The sequence below is a fragment of the Mesoplodon mirus genome, assembly GCF_964341445.2.
Source record: "Mesoplodon mirus genome assembly, chromosome: 3".
Taxonomy (NCBI): domain Eukaryota; kingdom Metazoa; phylum Chordata; class Mammalia; order Artiodactyla; family Ziphiidae; genus Mesoplodon; species Mesoplodon mirus.
Window position 1 is genome coordinate 171633616 of NC_138978.1, and position 18781 is coordinate 171652396.

General features: G+C 33.9%; 1 protein-coding gene across 2 annotated transcripts in view; it reads left to right on the top strand.

Moving 5' to 3' along the window:
• KIFAP3 (kinesin associated protein 3) overlaps positions 1 to 18781 on the top strand; it is a 154684-nt gene that overhangs the window by 53031 nt on the left and 82872 nt on the right. For both annotated transcript variants that reach the window (XM_082613514.1, XM_082613513.1), the window contains exon 10: positions 2707 to 2869. In XM_082613514.1, the coding sequence (XP_082469640.1) occupies positions 2707 to 2869 (163 nt within the window). The remainder of the gene's footprint in view (positions 1 to 2706; positions 2870 to 18781) is intronic.

Here is an 18781-nt window from a genome sequence, read left to right on the forward strand (position 1 = left end):
CAGCCTGCTTGGAAGACTAAACTAAGAGAAAGGGAGAACCAAAGTTAAAGAGTCTTTGGAGAAGGAGTTATACTTCTTAAAAAAGAGCTCTAGGATATGAGTGCAGTGTGGCCATGGAGTATAGATACAGGTCTGAAGGAAAAATTGTTGTTGGTTTGTCAATTTACCATTTTAAAAAAATTGTTTACTCCTTGGCATAGAATAAAAGGAAAAAAATATATTGAGGCCTCAATTATTAATGTGATTTTTATGAGGTCAGTGAAAATTTGCAATAAAGATATGGGAAGGGTGGTATAAATAAATGCTTTAGACCTCCCATAAAAGAAAAAGTAGATCAAGGTTATTCATAAATATTTTGGTAATGAACAAGAAAAATATGTAGTTATATAGAATTTGTCTCCTTTTTTTGGCCATTTCTTTGTAACAATTATGTGAGATATTTTTATAACCAAATTTTTCTGATTATTACTTTAAGAAATGTGAGTACAGGGCTTACACTACCAAGTAACTTCTGTCCTCTGATTTCTCATCCTAAAACAAGCTCTCTTGAGGCAATTTCATAATCTTCTAGATTGGGGATCAACAATCTTTTTCTGTAGATGGCTAGAATAATCTGTATTTTAGGCCTTGCCCTTCATATGGGCTCTGTTGCAACTATTCATCTCTGCTGTGTAGCATGATAGCAGCCATAGACAGTCTATAAACAAATGAACGTGGCTGTGTTCCCATAAAACTTTACTTATGAAAACTGAAAATTTCAAATAATTTTCATGTGTCATGAAATATTTTTCATTTTTTTTCAACCATTTAAAAGTGTAAAAGTCAGAAACCATTTTTAGCTCTTGGGTTGTATGAAAACAGATGGCAAGCCAGATTAGACCCACTAGCCATAGTTCGCTGATCCCTGTTCTAGAGTTTAAACTATTACTCATAGCCCAGCTTCTCTTCTGACTTTTGAAGATTTCCAAATATCCACTGAATATCATCTCAAATTAAACATGACAAAACTTTTAGTAATTTTTTGCCCTCCTTGTCCTACACCTGTTTTTCAATTTAAAGATCTTAGTTAATGGCACCTACATCCACCTTATTGACTATGCAGAAAAGGAACCTGAGATTGCTCTCCTATAGGCCTTCTTTCAAGATTGGCCCTGGGCTGGTGTCTAGAAACTTGGACTCAGGACTGTTCTCACTGTTTCCTAATGAATACGTGTAGTTTACTGTTTACACAAGCAATGTGGCTTAAGCTAAACACCTGCTTTCCTTCTCAGGGTTTGGAATTTTATTTTATGCTAGGCAGAGGTTTCCTATGTGACCAGCCCCGAATAAAAACCTTGGGCATCGAGTCTCAGTCTCATTTCAGTGCTGGAGCATATTCTGTGTGATTCTATGAGGAGAGGGTTCTAAGAAGCTTACACCTGGCTTCTTTCAGACTTTGCCTCCATGTGCCTTTTCCCTTTTCTGATTTTACTTTGCCTCCTTTTATTGTAATAAACCATAACCATGAATATGACAATATGTTGAGTCCTGTGAGTCCTCCTAGCAAATCGCAGGACCTGGTGGTGTTCTTGGGGATCCCCAACACACACTGACCAAGCCAAAAGCCTGAAAGTCACCTTCAAAGCTTCCTTTTCACTTCACATTCAAATGCTTTGACTGTATCTTCTAAACACCTCTCAAATTATTCTTTCCTCTTCAACATCTTTGTCCTTTCTTTGATTCAGACCTTAATCACATCTCACCTGTCTAAGGTAATATATTCTTATACCTGCCTTCAGTCTCTACCTATTCCAGTCTGTCCTATACAGTGCCCCTTATTTTCACATTTTTGTGTATGTTTGCATGTATGTATGTTGGGTGTGTATGAGTACCTATATATATATGTGTGTGTGTTTTGTTATATTTATCTTTATATTTATCTTTGCTCTAGTCTGACCACATCACCCTCTGGACTTAAAATCATTCAAGGCACTCTACTGCCTAAGGAATAATGTTAAACTTCTTAGCAGAGCATTAAAAGCTTTTTGTGATCTGTCCAACGTCTGTCTGTATAGGCTCCTGCCACTCCCCAACATATACTTTATACTATGGCTATATCAAAGCACTTGCAGTACCTCAGACCAGCTCTTTTATGCATAAATGCTTATCCACTGTTTTTTTCTTCTATTTGGATTACCAGTGTCTTTACCAGAGAGCAAATTATTACACATTGTTTAGAACTTTGTTCTGAATTTAGTCTTTTCGGTTCTTCTAGGTAGCTTGTAGTTCCTTCCACATTGTTTCTAGAGCACTTTATGCATTCCACTTTTATCATATTGTATTTTAATTATTTGTTTTATTTCTCTGCTGTGTTTTTAGACTGGAATCCTTAAAAGCCAAGACAGAATCTTGTTTAATCTAGCACAGGGTCTGGCACTTAGTAGGTGGAGTCCATAATGTGCTTTCAAGAACCCAAAGTAATTTGTCTTCCAGTTGATGCTATGAAATGAGGGAAGGAAGGGATGAACTGGAAATATGTATTTCCTCCTGAAAAGTTTGGTTTCAGAGAAGTTTACAGATTAAAATGAGAGTAAATAAGTTAACACATAGTTACTTATAAAAAATATATACATGAGGGTAAAAACAATGAAAAAATAATTCTTTGTAATCTTTTTTGTCTTATTGTGCAATAGAGCCTGACTGCATTTGTATTACTACTTTACATAGGTGGAAATGGATATTGTTGAAAAACTGGTAAAAATGATACCTTGTGAGCATGAAGATCTGCTGAATATCACCCTCCGACTCTTACTGAACCTATCCTTTGACACAGGACTGAGGAATAAGATGGTACAAGTTGGGCTGCTTCCCAAACTCACTGCACTCTTAGGTATGCTTTTTAAAAATTAATGATAGTGTTGCTTGGAATTTCCAACATCACTGGAAAATTTAAGTCTGTCTTGAAAAGTCTGCTGAAAAAAAATCATTGTCTATATGTTCTTTGATTGGGTACCTAAATATAAGCAGAATGAATGAAAAATGACCGGTGCTAGGATTTCCATGGTGGTATAGAATGAAATGGAATAGGAACTTTTAGCTGTTTGACTTCATTTACCCCTGTGAAAATGAAACCAAAGTGAAAATATAAAAATACTACTATGGGAGCAAGAATGAAAAATTACTCTCTCTTCAGCATTTTTTTAAAAAGCAGATATTGTTTAAGTTCTTATATTCTGCCATACCTTTAAAATACTCCTTACCAATGTACAAATTTATGGAGCCTTTTTGTCATCAAGTAAAAAAAGGCATTTTTATATAGTGTCAGAAAATATTATATTGGAGGATTCAGTTTATACATTATTTTCTTTCAGCTATTAGCAAGATATCTATATAGTGAGGATGGATTCAAGAACTCACTCTTCTGTGCTCATACATAATGCCTCTCATGCATAATGTTTCTTAGCAAAATATTTAAAAACGCTTTTTGATCTGTTAAGTGTCTGTCTTCATAGGTACCTGCTACTCCCCAACATATACTTTATACTGTGTCCATACTGATCCCCTTACTGTCCTCTAAACAAATTCTTTTTTTTTTTTTTTTTTTTTTTCCTTTTTGCGGTATGCGGGCCTCTCACTGTTGTGGCCTCTCCCATTGCGGAGCACAGGCTCCAGACGCGCAGGCTCAGCAGCCATGGCTCACGGGCCCAGCCGCTCCGTGGCATGTGGGCTCTTCCCGGACCGGGGCACGAACCCGTGTCCCCTGCATCGGCAGGCAGACTCCCAACCACTGCGCCACCAGGGAAGCCCCTAAACAAATTCTTTTATGCCTCAGTGCCCATCCACCTGCTTTTTTCCTCCACCTGGAATGCCACTGCTTTCTTAACCAGAAAGCAAATTCTTACTCAGCTTTTAAGACTGTTTCTTTGTTTAGCACTGCAGCTTCATTCTTTTTTTTTTTTTGTAGCTTTCTCCATATATTCAAATATTTTTAAGCAGTGGAATAGTTGGAATGATTTAAAATTAAGTTTATTCTTAGCTATCTAATATCTGCAAATCCTGTCTAATTGACATCATCATTATTTTTTTTTCAATACTAGAAGTAAAATTTATTGAAAGTTTACTGTGACAGTTATTTTGCTGTGTGCTCTGTTTACATTATCTTGTAGAATCCCCGTCTGAGATCTTTACCCAGGATTACACAGTTAGATAAAAGACAAAGCTCAAATTCAAACTTAGGTATATCTGCTGCCAAAGTTGGATTTATTAACTACTATAATAAACTACTATGTTTAATAATATTAAGTTAACTATGATTAAGATAGGCAGCACTATAATTTAAAATTTCAGTTCTCCAAGTTCCCTTAAAAAAAAAAGTTTAAGGAAATTTATTTCTTACTTTTTTTCTCAGAAAAGGAAAACCTTTAGTCTATTAGTCAGTCTAAGAACATTTGGTCCATTGGCCAGTCCACAAATATTACATAGGACTTTTATTATGCATTTTAGAAGAAACTCTATTGAGGAGCACTTTAAAACTGCTTTTGGGGAACCAAAGAAATACTAATATCTAGTGAGGAAACAGGAAAACCTTAAAGTAAAATTGGTGGGCCTTGAATTTAATTTATGTGATCCTTTATTTATCATAAATTTAGCAGAATTATATATTGAATATCAAGTTAGATTCTTAGTGTATGAAGATGATAAGCTAAAGTCCTTGTCCTGAAGGAATTCATAGTCTATATGGTTTGTTCAGTATCCAGTCACCTACTTTTATGAAACAAATAATTTAAAAGAGATTTTTGGGAAATTACTCATAGGGTACTCATTTCATATTTTGTTAACAAGTAGTAAATTTTGGCATATAAGATATTCAATACAAAAAATATTTCTTTCATCTCTCCTAGAGTTCATTTCTGGAGTCAGACTGTCTTATTAGAATTGTCACTTTTTCCTTTTAAACGTGTCACATTGGGCAAGTTACCCAAACTCTGATTTGGTTTTCTCATCTGTAAAATGAGGATAATAATTATAACCAACTTAAGTTATTTTGAAGATTAAATGAGCTATTGCATGAACGTGCTTAGACAGTATCTGACACATAGTATTTTCTTAATAAGTGTTAGCTATAATCATTTTTATTACTAACATCATCATCATTATCATTTAATGTGAAGTGGACGTTCTGTAAGTGTTGCTGACTTGCCTTTCTCTGAGCACAAATATCCTTCTTATAGATATTAAATCACTGTTAACAAACAAGGTAGCTTATTTATTTTTACTTCCCTGTGATATACGTGCAGTTTCATTCAGTTTAAGTCAGTAAAATGTTGCTAATCTACTATGGCAGAGCATAATGCTAAGCACTGTAGAGAAATATTTTTCAATCTGTAGATATATTGGAACTCAAAAGAGAGAATGTTTCCACATTGATACTTCATAGACAAAGTGCCATTTGAGATGGACATTGACAGATTTGTCTTTTTAACAAGGTGATATTTACAAAGGAAGGAAGAATAGAGGCTGTAGAAAATATTTCAGATAAAATGATCAATATTACCTAAGGCATAGATGGCGCTAGGCCAGTATGAGGAACAATAACTAAGAAAATAGTGGGAGATAAGTTTGAAAAAATGGGTTTGTATGCTTATGTGGCATTATGAAGTTTAAGGCTGTGCTAAGTGTTATACTTAATATAGTTGATGATAGTAATCATTGCAGGTTTTTGAGCTAGTTGGGTCATAATCAGAGTATTGCCCTAGGGAAATTAATCTGGCATCATTCTACTGGATGCACTAAAACTAGAGTCTAAAGAAGAGAACAATAGCATGTAGTGTTAGCAGGACGAGAAGTAAAGAAAACCTGAATTAAGGAAGATGTGGTATGTCAGGTATGAGGCAAAAGGAAAGGGCAGAAGAGACATATCATAGGTAGACTTAATATGACATGGCTGCTGTTTGGATATGGATAATGGTAAAGAATTCATAAAAACTCAATGCCTGTTAGAATGTTAGTGCCAGGAACAGAAATAGAGAAGTGTAAAGGAAGTAATTTGAGGATATCAGTGATGGATTTAGTTTGAGATATGTTGGAGACATCTTAGACAAAGATGTTCAGTGAGCAGATGGAAACATAGGTCTAGAGCTCAGGAGAGGTAGGAGTTAAAGAAAGAAAAACTTGTTCAATAGATGAGTAAAACTGGAAATGGGAAACCACTAAGTGAGCTATAACAGTCAGAGAAATATGATTATTTTTCAACAGATACATAAAAAACACGTTAAATTTAGGCTGTTCCTGAGAAGCAGTGATGTTCTTGGAATTTCCATGCAGTAGAGAAATGAAGAAACTGAGTAGGAAGAGCAACTGAAAACTTTTCACTTCCTTTTCACTCATTCTTCCAAAGTCATGCTTTATTATTTTCTTTGAAATATTATGAATTCCTAGGGCATCAGATTTTCCTACACGAGGGAGAGTAAAGAGCTAGGATTATTCTAACCTTACGTTACATGGTAGGAATGGATGATCTTAAAAGTTTCCACCTCTGTTCTTAGCTGATCTGTAAAAACTGATTGAAAGCAAAATAACTCTGTTGACATGTTTATGGTTAGCTTGCCTTAGTAACTTCTTGGCTTATCTTTCTATGGTAAGTAAAAGATGATGACTAAGTAGCATTCCTCATGAAAATATACACAAAAATTTTCGTGTAGAATAAATTGAAAAACATATGAAAAGATATTGTGATTTGAATAATTATTAAAAGCAAGGAGGAAGTTGGTAACGGCTCGGCTCTTTTGCTGTGTGAGGAACAAATATTCATTTATAAACTCATGAAAACTTTTCATCTATCTGAGACTACTAAGTTGGCTCTAAAATCATTCCTGTTTAGGTAAAGATTTAGTATGCCATACTCTCCCCCCCCCTTTTTGTTGCCCACAAGCCACTAAATTTGAATTTAAGCAGTTTTTTTTTTCAAATGTTCATTTCTCTTTTTTTTTAACATCTTTATTGGGGTATAACTGCTTTATAATGTTGTGTTAGTTTCTGCTTTATAACAAAGTGAATCAGCTATACATATACATATGTCCCCATATCTCTTCCCTCTTGTGTGTCCCTCTCATCCTCCCTATCCCACCCCTCTAGGTGGTCACAAAGCACCGAACTTATCTCCCTGTGCTATGTGGCTGCTTCCCACTAGGTATCTATTTTACATTTGGTAGTGTATATATGACCATGCCACTCTCTCACTTCATCCCAACTTACCCTTCCCCCTCCCTGAGTCCTCAAGTCCATTCTCTGTATCTGCATCTTTATTCTCTCCTGCCCCTAGGTTCTTCAGAACCACTTTTTTTTTTTAATTCCACATATATGTGTTAGCATACAGTATTTGTTTTTCTCATTCTGACTTACTTCACTCTCTATGACAGACTCTAGGTCCATCCACCTCACTGCAAATAACTCAATTTCATTTCTTTTTATGGCTGAGTAATATTCCATTGTATATATGTGCCACATCTTCTTTATGCATTCATCTGTCGATGGACACCTAGGTTGCTTCCATGTCCGGGGTATTGTAAATTGAGCTGCAGTGAACGTTGTGGTACATGACTCTTTTTGAATTATGGTTTTCTCAAGGTATATGCCCAGTAGTGGGATTGCTGGGTCATATTTTTTAAGGAACCTCCATACTGTTTTCCATAGTGGTTGTATTTACATTCCCACCAACAGTGCAGGAGGGTTCTCTTTTCTCCACACCCTCTCCAGCATTTATTTTTTGTAGATTTTTTTGATGATGGTCATTCTGACTGGTGTGAGGTGATACCTCATTGTAGTTTTGATTTGCATTTCTTTAATGATTAGTGATGTAGAGTGTCCTTTCATGTGTTTGTTGGCAATCTGTGTATCTTCTTTGGAGAAATGTCTATTTAGGTCTTCTGCCCATTTTTCGATTGGGTTGTTTGTTTTTTTTGATATTGAGCTGCATGAGCTGCTTGTAAATTTTGGAGATTAATCCTTTGTCAGTTGCTTCATTTGCAAATATTTTCTCCCATTCTGAGGGTTGTCTTTTCGTCTTGTTTATGGTTTCCTTTGCTGTGCAGAAGCTTTTAAGTTTCATTAGGTCTCATCTGTTTATTTTTGTTTTTATTTCCATTTCTCTAGGAGGTGGGTTAAAAAGGATCTTGCTGTGATTTATGTCATAGAGTGTTCTGCCTATTTTTCCTCTAAGAGTTTTATAGTGCCTGGCCTTACATTTAGGTCTTTAATCCATTTTGAGTTTATTTTTGTGTATGGTGTTAGGGAGTGTTCTAGCTTCATTCTTTTACATGTAGCTGTCCAGTTTTCCCAGCACCACTATTGAAGAGGCTGTCTTTTTTCCATTGTATATTCTTGCATCCTTTATCAAAAATAAGGTGACTATGTGTGTGTGGGTTTATATCTGGGCTTTCTCTCCTGTTCCATTGATCTATATTTCTGTTTTGTGCCAGTACCATACTGTCTTGATTACTGTAGCTTTGTAATATAGTCTGAAGTCTGGGAGCCTTATTCCTGCAGCTTCATTTTTCTTTCTCAAGATTGCTGTGGCTATTTGGGGTTTGTTGTATTTCCATACAAACTGTGAAATTTTTTGTTCTAGTTCTGTGAAAAATGCCATTGATAGTTTGATAGGGATTGCACTGAATCTGTAGATTGCTTTGGGTAGTAGAGTCATTTTCACAATGTTGATTCTTCCAATCCAAGAACATGGTATACCTTTCCATCTATTTATATCATCTTTAGTTTCTTTCACAGTGTCTTATAGTTTTCTGCATACAGGCTTTTGTCTCCTTAGGTCGGTTTATTCCTAGGTATTTTATTCTTTTTGTTGCAGTGGTAAATGGCAGTGTTTCCTTAATTTCTCTTTCAGAGTTTTCATCCTTAGTGTATAAGAATGCAAGAGATTTCTGTGCATTAATTTTGTATCCTACTACTTTACCAAATTCATTGATTAGTTCCGGTAGTTTTCTGGTAGCATCTTTAGGATTCTCTATGTATAGTATCATGTCATATGCAGATAGTGACAGCTTTACATCTTCTTTTCCGATTTGGATTCCTTTTATTTCTTTTTCTTCTCTGATTGCTGTGGCTAAAACTTCCAAAACTATGTTGAATAATAGTGGTGAGAGTGGCCAACCTTGTCTTGTTCCTGATCTTAGTGGGAATGGTTTCAGTTTTTCACCATTGAGAATGATTTTGGCTGTGGGTTTGTCATATATTGCCTTTCCTTCTATGCCTACTTTCTCTAGGTTTTTTATCATAAATGGGTGTTGAATTTTGTCAAAAGCTTTTTCTGCATCTGTTGAGATGATCATATGGTTTTTGTCCTTCAATTTGTTGATATGGTGTATCACATTGATTGATTTGCATATATTAAAGAATCCTTGCATTCCTGGGATAAACCCCAGTTGATCATGGTGTATGATCCTTTTAACGTGCTGTTGGATTCTGTTCGCTAGTATTTTGTTGAGGATTTTTGCATCTATTTTCATCAGTGATATTGGCCTGTAATTTTCTTTCTTTGTGATATCTTTATCTGGTTTTGGTATCAGGGTGATGGTGGCCTCATAGAATGAGTTTGGGAGTGTTCCTCCCTCTGCTATATTTTGGAAGAGTTTGAGAAGGATGGGTGTTAGCTCTTGTCTAAATGTTTGATAGAATTCGCCTGTGAAGCCCTCTGGTCCTAGGCTTTTGTTTGTTGGAAGATTTTTAATCACAGTCTCAATTTCAGTGCTTGTGATTGGTCTGTTTATATTTTCTATTTGTTTGTGTTTCAGTCTCAGAAGGTTGTGCTTTTCTAAGGATTTGTCCATTTCTTCCAGGTTGTCCATTTTATTGGCATACAGTTAGTTGTAGTAATCTCTCATGATCCTTTGTATTTCTGCAGTGTCAGTTGTTACTTCTTTTTCATTTCTAATTCTGTTGATTTGAGTCTTCTTTTTTTTCTTGATGAGTCTGGCTAATGGTTTATCAATTTTGTTTATCTTCTCAAAGAACCAGCTTTTAGTTTTATTGATCTTTGCTATCAAATATTCATATGTTTTTTGCTTGATAACTTTATTTCCTCCTTTGCCTTCCACTTACACATCATGGAAGCAATGACAATCATGTGTAGTAAACAAAAGAGAATAACTTCTGATATTCCAGGATCAAGGAAAGGGAGAAAATGTACATACTGAAGAGAAATTAAAATATACTAGAACAGTGCCTTCCAACTTCTATAAAATTCTTCAAAATGTCTACACATGTTCAGAATACCTACAAGTATTTCACATGCTTTTTATTTAATTATTTAATGCCACTGTTATTTTCAATTTTTTTCATTTAAATTATGGGTTATATAAGCTTATGTAGGCCCTTTTATAATGTGAGCCTATGGGGGAAAAAATGCTCCAAATTCCAAGTTACTGATTCAGTATGAACTTTTGGAACATAACCATTTTGTAAACTTCAGAATTGTTACTATTTTATTAAGTCCTCAAAATGTCCCTTTTATCCATCACTTCCCAGAAAAACCTATTTATTAAATGTATTAGTCAGGAGGACACGCTTATGATTATTAATAAACAACCCTAATATCTCAGTAGCTTAAAATAGAAAAAGTTTTATTTTTTGCTCATATTTATGTCCACTATAGGTAAGTAGAAACTGCTGGTTCATGTTAGCATAAGTCAAGGACCCACTAACAAAGCCTTCAGGTCACCTTGGCATCGGGGAAGGGAAGACAGAGAAAATGGAGAATTGCAAACTTAAAGGGTTCCACTTTGATGTAACAAATATCATTTTTGTTTACATTTCCATTGATAGAGCAAATCACATAGCCATGTAGAACTTTAAGGCGAGTAGGCAAATGCCTGGAAGGATTAGAAGTGGAACATTGGTAAGCATGCAGCCTAATGATCCTGAAAGATATTTTTAAATTTTTCTGCATTTTAGCTGGGTTTCCAGGATTACCAGAATCTCTTAAAGAGTACATCCTGATACATTATTGCAAATATTACCGTATGTAGTATACCTTGCCACTGTAGTGGCACAGAGCACATTGAATAAAAGCTAGAATGCTGGAGCCAGACTATATTGAATATTGGCTTTATCGGTTACTAGCTATATGATATTGTACAAATTACTTAACCCATATGTCAGTTTTCTCATCTCCAGTATGTAGGTAATAATGGTCCATATTAATAGGGAAGGGTTAAATGATATAATGCAGTAAATATTAGTGAATATAATAATATTATAAGTGAAATTAATGTAAATATATGTAGAACACAAATAATTGTTATCCAGAAATGGGTCTTTTTTGATAAGTATGTTTTCCAGGCATATATCATTAAGGGTATTTAATCATTTTGTATTTTAAAATTGATTACATTGTTCTTTTCTTAAATATTTTCTTAAGTTTACCTTAATACATAAACATAATTTAAATTTTTATTGAGAAGCAGTATAATGTTGTAGGGGTTAAAACCATGGGCTTTGGAGCCAGAGTGCCTGGCTCAAGTGCTATATAAGTAATTGCTATTTTTTTCATTATCATTGATTCAAATTTGTAATTCTGAAGATAATTTATTATACAGGGCTATAAATATTACTATGCTCAAGTACTTCCCCTTGCTAAATGGCCCCAGAATGCCATGTATTTTTAATTTTTATATACAGTTTTTCTGTTTTCCTCACTTGTCCTTGGCTGTCACTTCTCATTTCTTTTGTACCAGCAGCAATTCCATGGCAGCAATTTTCCTTTCCTCTAATGATATATTTCTAATCTCCTGTGGTCTTGGAAACCGACAACTGAACTTATTTGAAATGTGTATTTTGTTAAAAATGAAATTCCAAATGAATGCCCAAAGGGTTCTCTTCCTAGTAACATTTATTGCATGGACCTTGTAACATTTCTTTTGACTGTGAGGGACCTATTTTGTTTGATTGTACTCTTTGCTGTGTTCAGAGAAATTGTATGTAGTGTATACTAAATGATTTCCTGATAAGTGATTAATAGAATGGTTATTTTTACATTTGTTAATGTATATGTTATATGTGTGGAAAATTAAATCAACTCCTAACACAATAAACTAAACTTCTCAATTGAGTAGTTCAAGATATATTTAATATCTCTCATTTTTGGCCACTACAATTATATAGAAGTTGGAGTTACAGAGAGTATAGATTTTAAAGGCATAGGAAATAATTCATCTAGAGCAGCGCCTTTCAAATATCTTTTACCCCAGACTGTAGTATTATATTGTACATTGCAAACCAGTACTCACATGTGTATGTGATGTATATGTATGTGTGTATATTAATATACACTATATTTTGTGATATATATTATACACTGTTTAATATATGTAATTTTTTTAAACGTTCATGAAGCACTATTTTGCCATTTCTATGTGCAATGCACTATATTTTCTATTTTTTCTATTCTTTTTAAATTCTACTTATGACTTAATCATTGATTTTACTTCCTCTGATTTGATGTTCAGTTAGAAAACTGAAATAGAGGAAGTGATTAGATGTCTTTTCCTTCAAATCTTCAGAAATATCACTGTCTCTTTTGGATTTTTAATGTGTTGAACAGTAGATAATCTAAATTATCTAGGTTGCTCCTTGGCTAGTACTTGGAATGATTCCGTGGAAGTGAAATTTTTTTTGAAAGAGAAAAAATAACCTTCTGTAAATCAAATATTTAGAGAATTTGAGGTACATTTTCTTCACTGTAGTTATGGAGAAGGAATTAAAGAGCATGTAGTTTATAATAAGACTGGTCAGTTTGCTTTTTTCATTAGATAAAAATTATTTGTTCGTTATATGTTCACGTTGACAAATGACTGAATTTAAAATTACCCATTTATATATAGAAATCATTTAATTTTTAAAAGATGCAAAAAATGTAGAAGCTCTTTTGTAGAGCTATACATCTGGTAGAACTTTTCAGGAGTGATTTTTAAGGGATGCTGTTTCAACTGGAAATGCTATCAGATATTAAGTAGGTTTTCTTTATTATTATTTGGGGACCCCATAACTGAAAAATCTTTTTATTCTTAATAATAAATTATTTTAACTAGAATACAATGAATCATGAATATTTCAGGCTCTAATAAAGCTATGCTATATGAACATTTAATCCCCTTCCCTTGTGTCCTGAAACATTTAACTAGTACATTGCGACCCCTGCTGTTGTGAGAATTGCCAAATAACTGGAAAAAAAATATGTACTTGAGGAAGGTTTTGCGATTTGAATAATTATTAAAGGTAAAGAAGTTATGTTATAGCTCAGCTCTTTTGCCATGTGAGGCTCTGAACAGAACCAAGTATTGTAGTTCAACAACTAAAAATTATATTGATATTGTTTTATCATATGAGTATTTCACTTAGAAATTTTGAATTTAGCTTTTCCCTTTAACATCAGGGACACATAAAGGGATTAATAAGGAATTTTAGAAATCATCATTTAAAATGTTCTTTCTCAACTTATTCTGAAATTAATTTGCTTGAATAGTTTTGATCTTTTCCTGGGCATAGAGAAAGAAGGCATTATTTCCCCAAATATTTCAAAATTTTTACTTGCGTCCTTGGAAAACCTTACATCTAAAGGTTATAAAAGCTTATATCTAAATTCCTTTGTTTTTATTTTCCTAAATACCACCAAAATTGTTCATTTCTTATTTCATTTTTTGATATGTTATTTTCCTAAGATTTCATAAAGATCTTAATTTAAACTTATCTCTGCTTAGTTCAGTATCAATTTATAATCTTTTCAGTACTATTAATCCCTGTACGTGACATAGTTTCTCATGCTTAGTAACTTTATGTTACCATCTGGGAGACCTATCATAGCCAATGGTTTCATCAATTGTGATTATTTGCAAATTGAATTGGACCTACGAAGTTTGGCTTTACTTATGTAATTGTTAGACAGTTTGTTCAGGTTTTTTATGATATTGAGTTAACTTTTTAAAGTGTTCAAAGATTTTTTGGCTCATCTAGGAATCAGATCATTAAAAAAATATTCCCTTGTCATAAGTTCTTAAACCGTTTGACATTGATATGTCTCAAGAGTGCTTCCTTATGTCAGAATATCCTGGGTTGGGAGATGGCAAGGAAATTCCTTGTCGTAGTGTATTCTTCAGTTCCCTGGAGAATGCACTGACAGTGTTTCAAAAGTAACTTGAAAAACTAAATTTTCTTAGCTTTCTGTCGGATGCAACCAGGCAAATAATGTTTTTCTTATTTGCCTCTCAGTTGCTTTGGCTTGGATGTTTCATATGCTGAGTATTGTTTAATGTGCTTGGGGATGATGTTAGCACAGAAGCAAAAGCATAAAAATACAACTGAAGTGTATTCTTTGGAAGATCGTAGTTCAGCATGACATCGCTTCGTGCATAAAACTTAAACATCACAGAGACAGTGTATTACAGGGTCCATACTTAATAATTTTATTAAAAAACTGCCAAATTTCATTGATGAACTCTTTGGGACAATTTTGAGTTAATTGACACTGTTTTTCTTCCCGCTTTGTGAATGACATTGATATGTATTTTAAATTGAGTGATGTCTGAGTTTTCATGTCAGCCTTTCAGTTTTTAACTTGATTTTCAAAGGAATTTAAACTCACGGGAATAAACCTTACAAAATATACAGGTCTTATCCTATAAACATGAATTTTTGGATTTGTTAAAACAAAAATAGAATAGGCACAACAACCTAATGGTTAGGCAGATTAGGTAGCTACCTGTAAATTATAGACAATCACCACTTTCCACACTTTCTCTGCTGTTTTATAAGTTCCCTGTTTATTAGGTGATTGTTGTAATTCAATGATTAGTGCATCGGTTTTCAAACTTTTGGTCTCTGGACACTTTAATACTCTTAACAATAACTGAGGACCCCCAGAGATTTTTTGTTTATGCAGAGTTATATTTATGGATATTTATTGTATTCAAAAATAAAATTGGAAAAGTGTTACATATTTATTTTAAAATAACCTACTACATGTTAACATAAATATTTTTATGAAAAATAACTCTTTTCTAAAACAAAACAAAAATTACTGAGAGGAGTGGACATAATTTTACTTCTGCAAATCTCTTTATAGTCAGACTTAATAGACAACAGCTGGCTCTCATATCTCCCTCAACAGTATGCTGTGAAATCATATGTCATATATGTCACGTATATTATGTCATGTAGCCTCTTATGAAATAATGAGAGTAAAAAAATTAAAATAATATGATTGTTATAAAAATGGTGTGACTTTGTGGATCCCCTTTCGGGGTCCTCAAACCACATTTTGAAAACCAATGAATTAGAGCATTCTTTTAAAGCTTTTAATTCCCATTAAATGCAAACACTTCTGGCAGTAACAATACATCAGGAGTCTCAAACTAGCAGGTTAAATGTAGCTAGAAGGCATGTTTGGTTTTCCCAAAATATATTTTCTTAATTTTATATTTGGATTTCTAGGCAAGACCCAAACACTCCCATTTCCATAGGATAATCCTTATTTTCTCCTATACTTAGACATTTAGTTATATTTCTTTCCTTGCCCTTTGGACCACTCACATATTAGTAAGAATCATTTTTACCAATTTCTTTGGTGCTTCGTGAAGGGAGTTGGGGGATGGATGTCATTGGGTAGGAAAATGGAGATGGAAGACCCTGAGCACAGAGGGACAGAAACATACAGAAAATTCTGGATAATCAGTACTAGACCTTTAATGCTGCCCAGCAGTCATACTACATTTTCTTTGTCTAGTCATTCTCCCACTCTTTTAGGTGAGAATTTCATTCCTCTACTTTCTCCTTCTAAATCCAACACCTTATCCTCATCCTCATCACCTTGCTTTGCTTCCTGTTTCACTGAGAAAATAGAAGCAGTCAGAAAAGAATTTCCATGAGTTTCTGTTGCCACACTTACCCTCCTGCCTGCATCTGTGTATCTACTTTGCTTCTACTCTTACCATAAGCCATGCTCCCTCTCTATTTCATTCTCTCGCCTACTCAAGATTCTTGCTCCAGCAGTTCTCCTCTCTGTTCCACATCATTACTTTTTCCCTCTCTATTAGATCATTCCTGTTGACATACAAATATACTATTATTTCATCCATCTTAATAAAGATTCTTCTTGACTCTTCACTCTTTTACCTTTAGCTGTCATCTCATTTCTTTTCTTCCCTATCTGTGTAAATTTTGATTCCTTTACATTTGAGAGTTGTGAATCTATGCTAATTTGCTGAAACTAATTTTATTGGTTATGGCAGACAAAGTAGGATTCCTAGATTCAGTAGCACATTGTCATGCCTGTTTCATAATTCCACATGAATCATTTCAAAATGGATCCAAATGTTAGACCATATTCTCTTCAATGGAAGGTAAATTAGAGTTTCTAAGGTGCTCAAAATGGATATAAATTTTTCTACATTCTGTGAGTAGACGCAGAATGGTTTTGAGAGTAAGAATGGCACCTGATTCATCTTGATCTAGATTACATTAGGTAATCTGGGTTTCAGGGCATTTTCCAAGGCTGTAGAAAGATTTTATCAACATGTAGGGAGTCAGACCAGGTCAAGAGTTAAGTGATAAATGTTTGATTTCTTCCGGTTGAGACAAGTCTGATTTCCCTTATTGTTGGATACTGCCAGAGTAGATACTGTTAGACTCTAAACTTTGATCACTTAAAAATTAAGGGTTATTTTCTGTGACCATTCTGTCATATGTCCTTAAAAGAAAATTGAAAAAGTTAAGTTCTGAACACCTTTGAAATTCCCCCATAATGTTAAATTTGCTTTTTTCATTATATATTAATGACTTAATTTATAATTTTTAAAGTATCATAAAATGAAGACATAAAGCTTGTCTTTATTTTTTAAAGAGAATAATGTTTTCTAAATGACCTTTTCTGACTTATTAAAAACTGGAAATGGTCAAAATATTTTCTAGTTAGGAGGTATTTTCCATTTTTGAAAAACTAAGTTGCGTTTATGATGATTTCTTTAAGAAACCTAAAGTAGATTTTTTTTAATAACTTCATTTGGCCTGTTTATTACAAAACTGTTATGGAATTTCACACATCTATTTCAGTACACAGCTCGTCATAGACTACTGCACTGTTTCTCATTTTAATAGGTCTCATTTATCCTATAAATAAACCTACATTTTCTTACCTGATCAAGTGAGCAAACAATAGGGGTCAGATGTGGCAAACACTTTAACAAAAAGCATATGTCTGGCCGTCAGGGTGAAGTAGAGTCGTATCAAGATTGCTTGAAGTTATTAATGGCAGTAAAATTTATGCTTCCTCCTGTTTTCCCAATTAAATCAAGAAGCCTTTTTTCTTCGGATTCTTCTATCACCAGCTGGTTCCAATACTCTGTGTGTGAATATTGCCTGGGGTCTCTCCATTTCTAGGTGGTAAAAGCTGACCAAAGCACATTAAGTCAATGATGTGGACCTGGAGGCTAGAAACCAGCCATTGTTAAGGGCTTTATTTTGGCCCTTATCGTTTTGTACTACAAGTATGCATATTTTGTAGGGTGTATTATAAATAAGTTGTTGTAGTATGCTCTGGATAAAAGAACACTACAGACAAGGTAGTAAAATAATGGAAACATGTTGAAAATATTTTAAAAATAAACTACATGGCGAAATGTACAGTTGTACTAAAAGAGAGTGAAATATATCAATATATCAATATATCAATATATCAAAAGTGCTGAATGTTAGAGTACTTATTTCATGAATACGTCTTAACGTGACAAAGCTACTAAGCTTAATGGTAGATGTACAATTTCAGTTTCTTATAGTTTTTAAATTAAGTAATTTAGCACAAGAAACATTTATCCATGAACCACTGTATCACAAAACTATTGTTATGTTTGTTTTCATACTGATTATTGTAACCTATAAATTCTGACATTTTCCCCCCTGAACTCACAGTTAAAAAACCGTTGGCTTTTATCTATTCATTTCAAATCTCTGTTAGATTTGACTGAACAAATCCATTCTAGAAGAGAGTAGAGTTGCAATCTTAAAAATTGGTCTCTCCAAATTCAAGTTTTAACTAAGGCTATCTATCTAGTCATGCTGGTTATGTATCTGCAGTATGTGCGCTAATAAGTTAAACATAAAGTGATATGGAAACGTGTACAAAAGATCATCTAATCTACCTGCAGTATATTTTTAGTGTATTTCAGTATAGTCAATATATGTGTTCAATAATTGTTGCAATTATCTTTTAAGTGGTGGTTTTGCCTGTGGCATTCTCACTACAGTGATAGAGCTTTAAAGGTTCCAACTCTACAGTAAACTTAAAGGCAGTTGTGATTTTTGAAGTATGTTGTACTCACATAGACTTTCTAGGGGTAATTTATCACCTTAATGCTGCTCTATTCTAATATAGGGGTGCTTATATCCCCACTTCTCTTATCTTTCCATGGACCCTTTGTGACTTCGAAGGGAGTTTTCTACTTTGAACAAAGACATGGAGTGCAGAAGGGAATGAGAATCTGGCTAATAATGTGACCCATAATTTGTGTTCTCACTCTGCTTTTACAAAGTATTGGGCTGGGTCTACTGCAGCAGCAGAAATTTGGCTTTGAGTTCTGGTGTTCAGAACTCATATTTCTGCTTGACTGAACTGTGGATGGAAAATCCCAAGTATCTTACAAAATTAGTAGCTAAATGGTGTTTTTACTAATCACTTCAGAGATGGAAAAAACTGAAGACATTTTAAAAGTCAAAACCCATCAGCATGTGTTTCCCCTTTAATTGG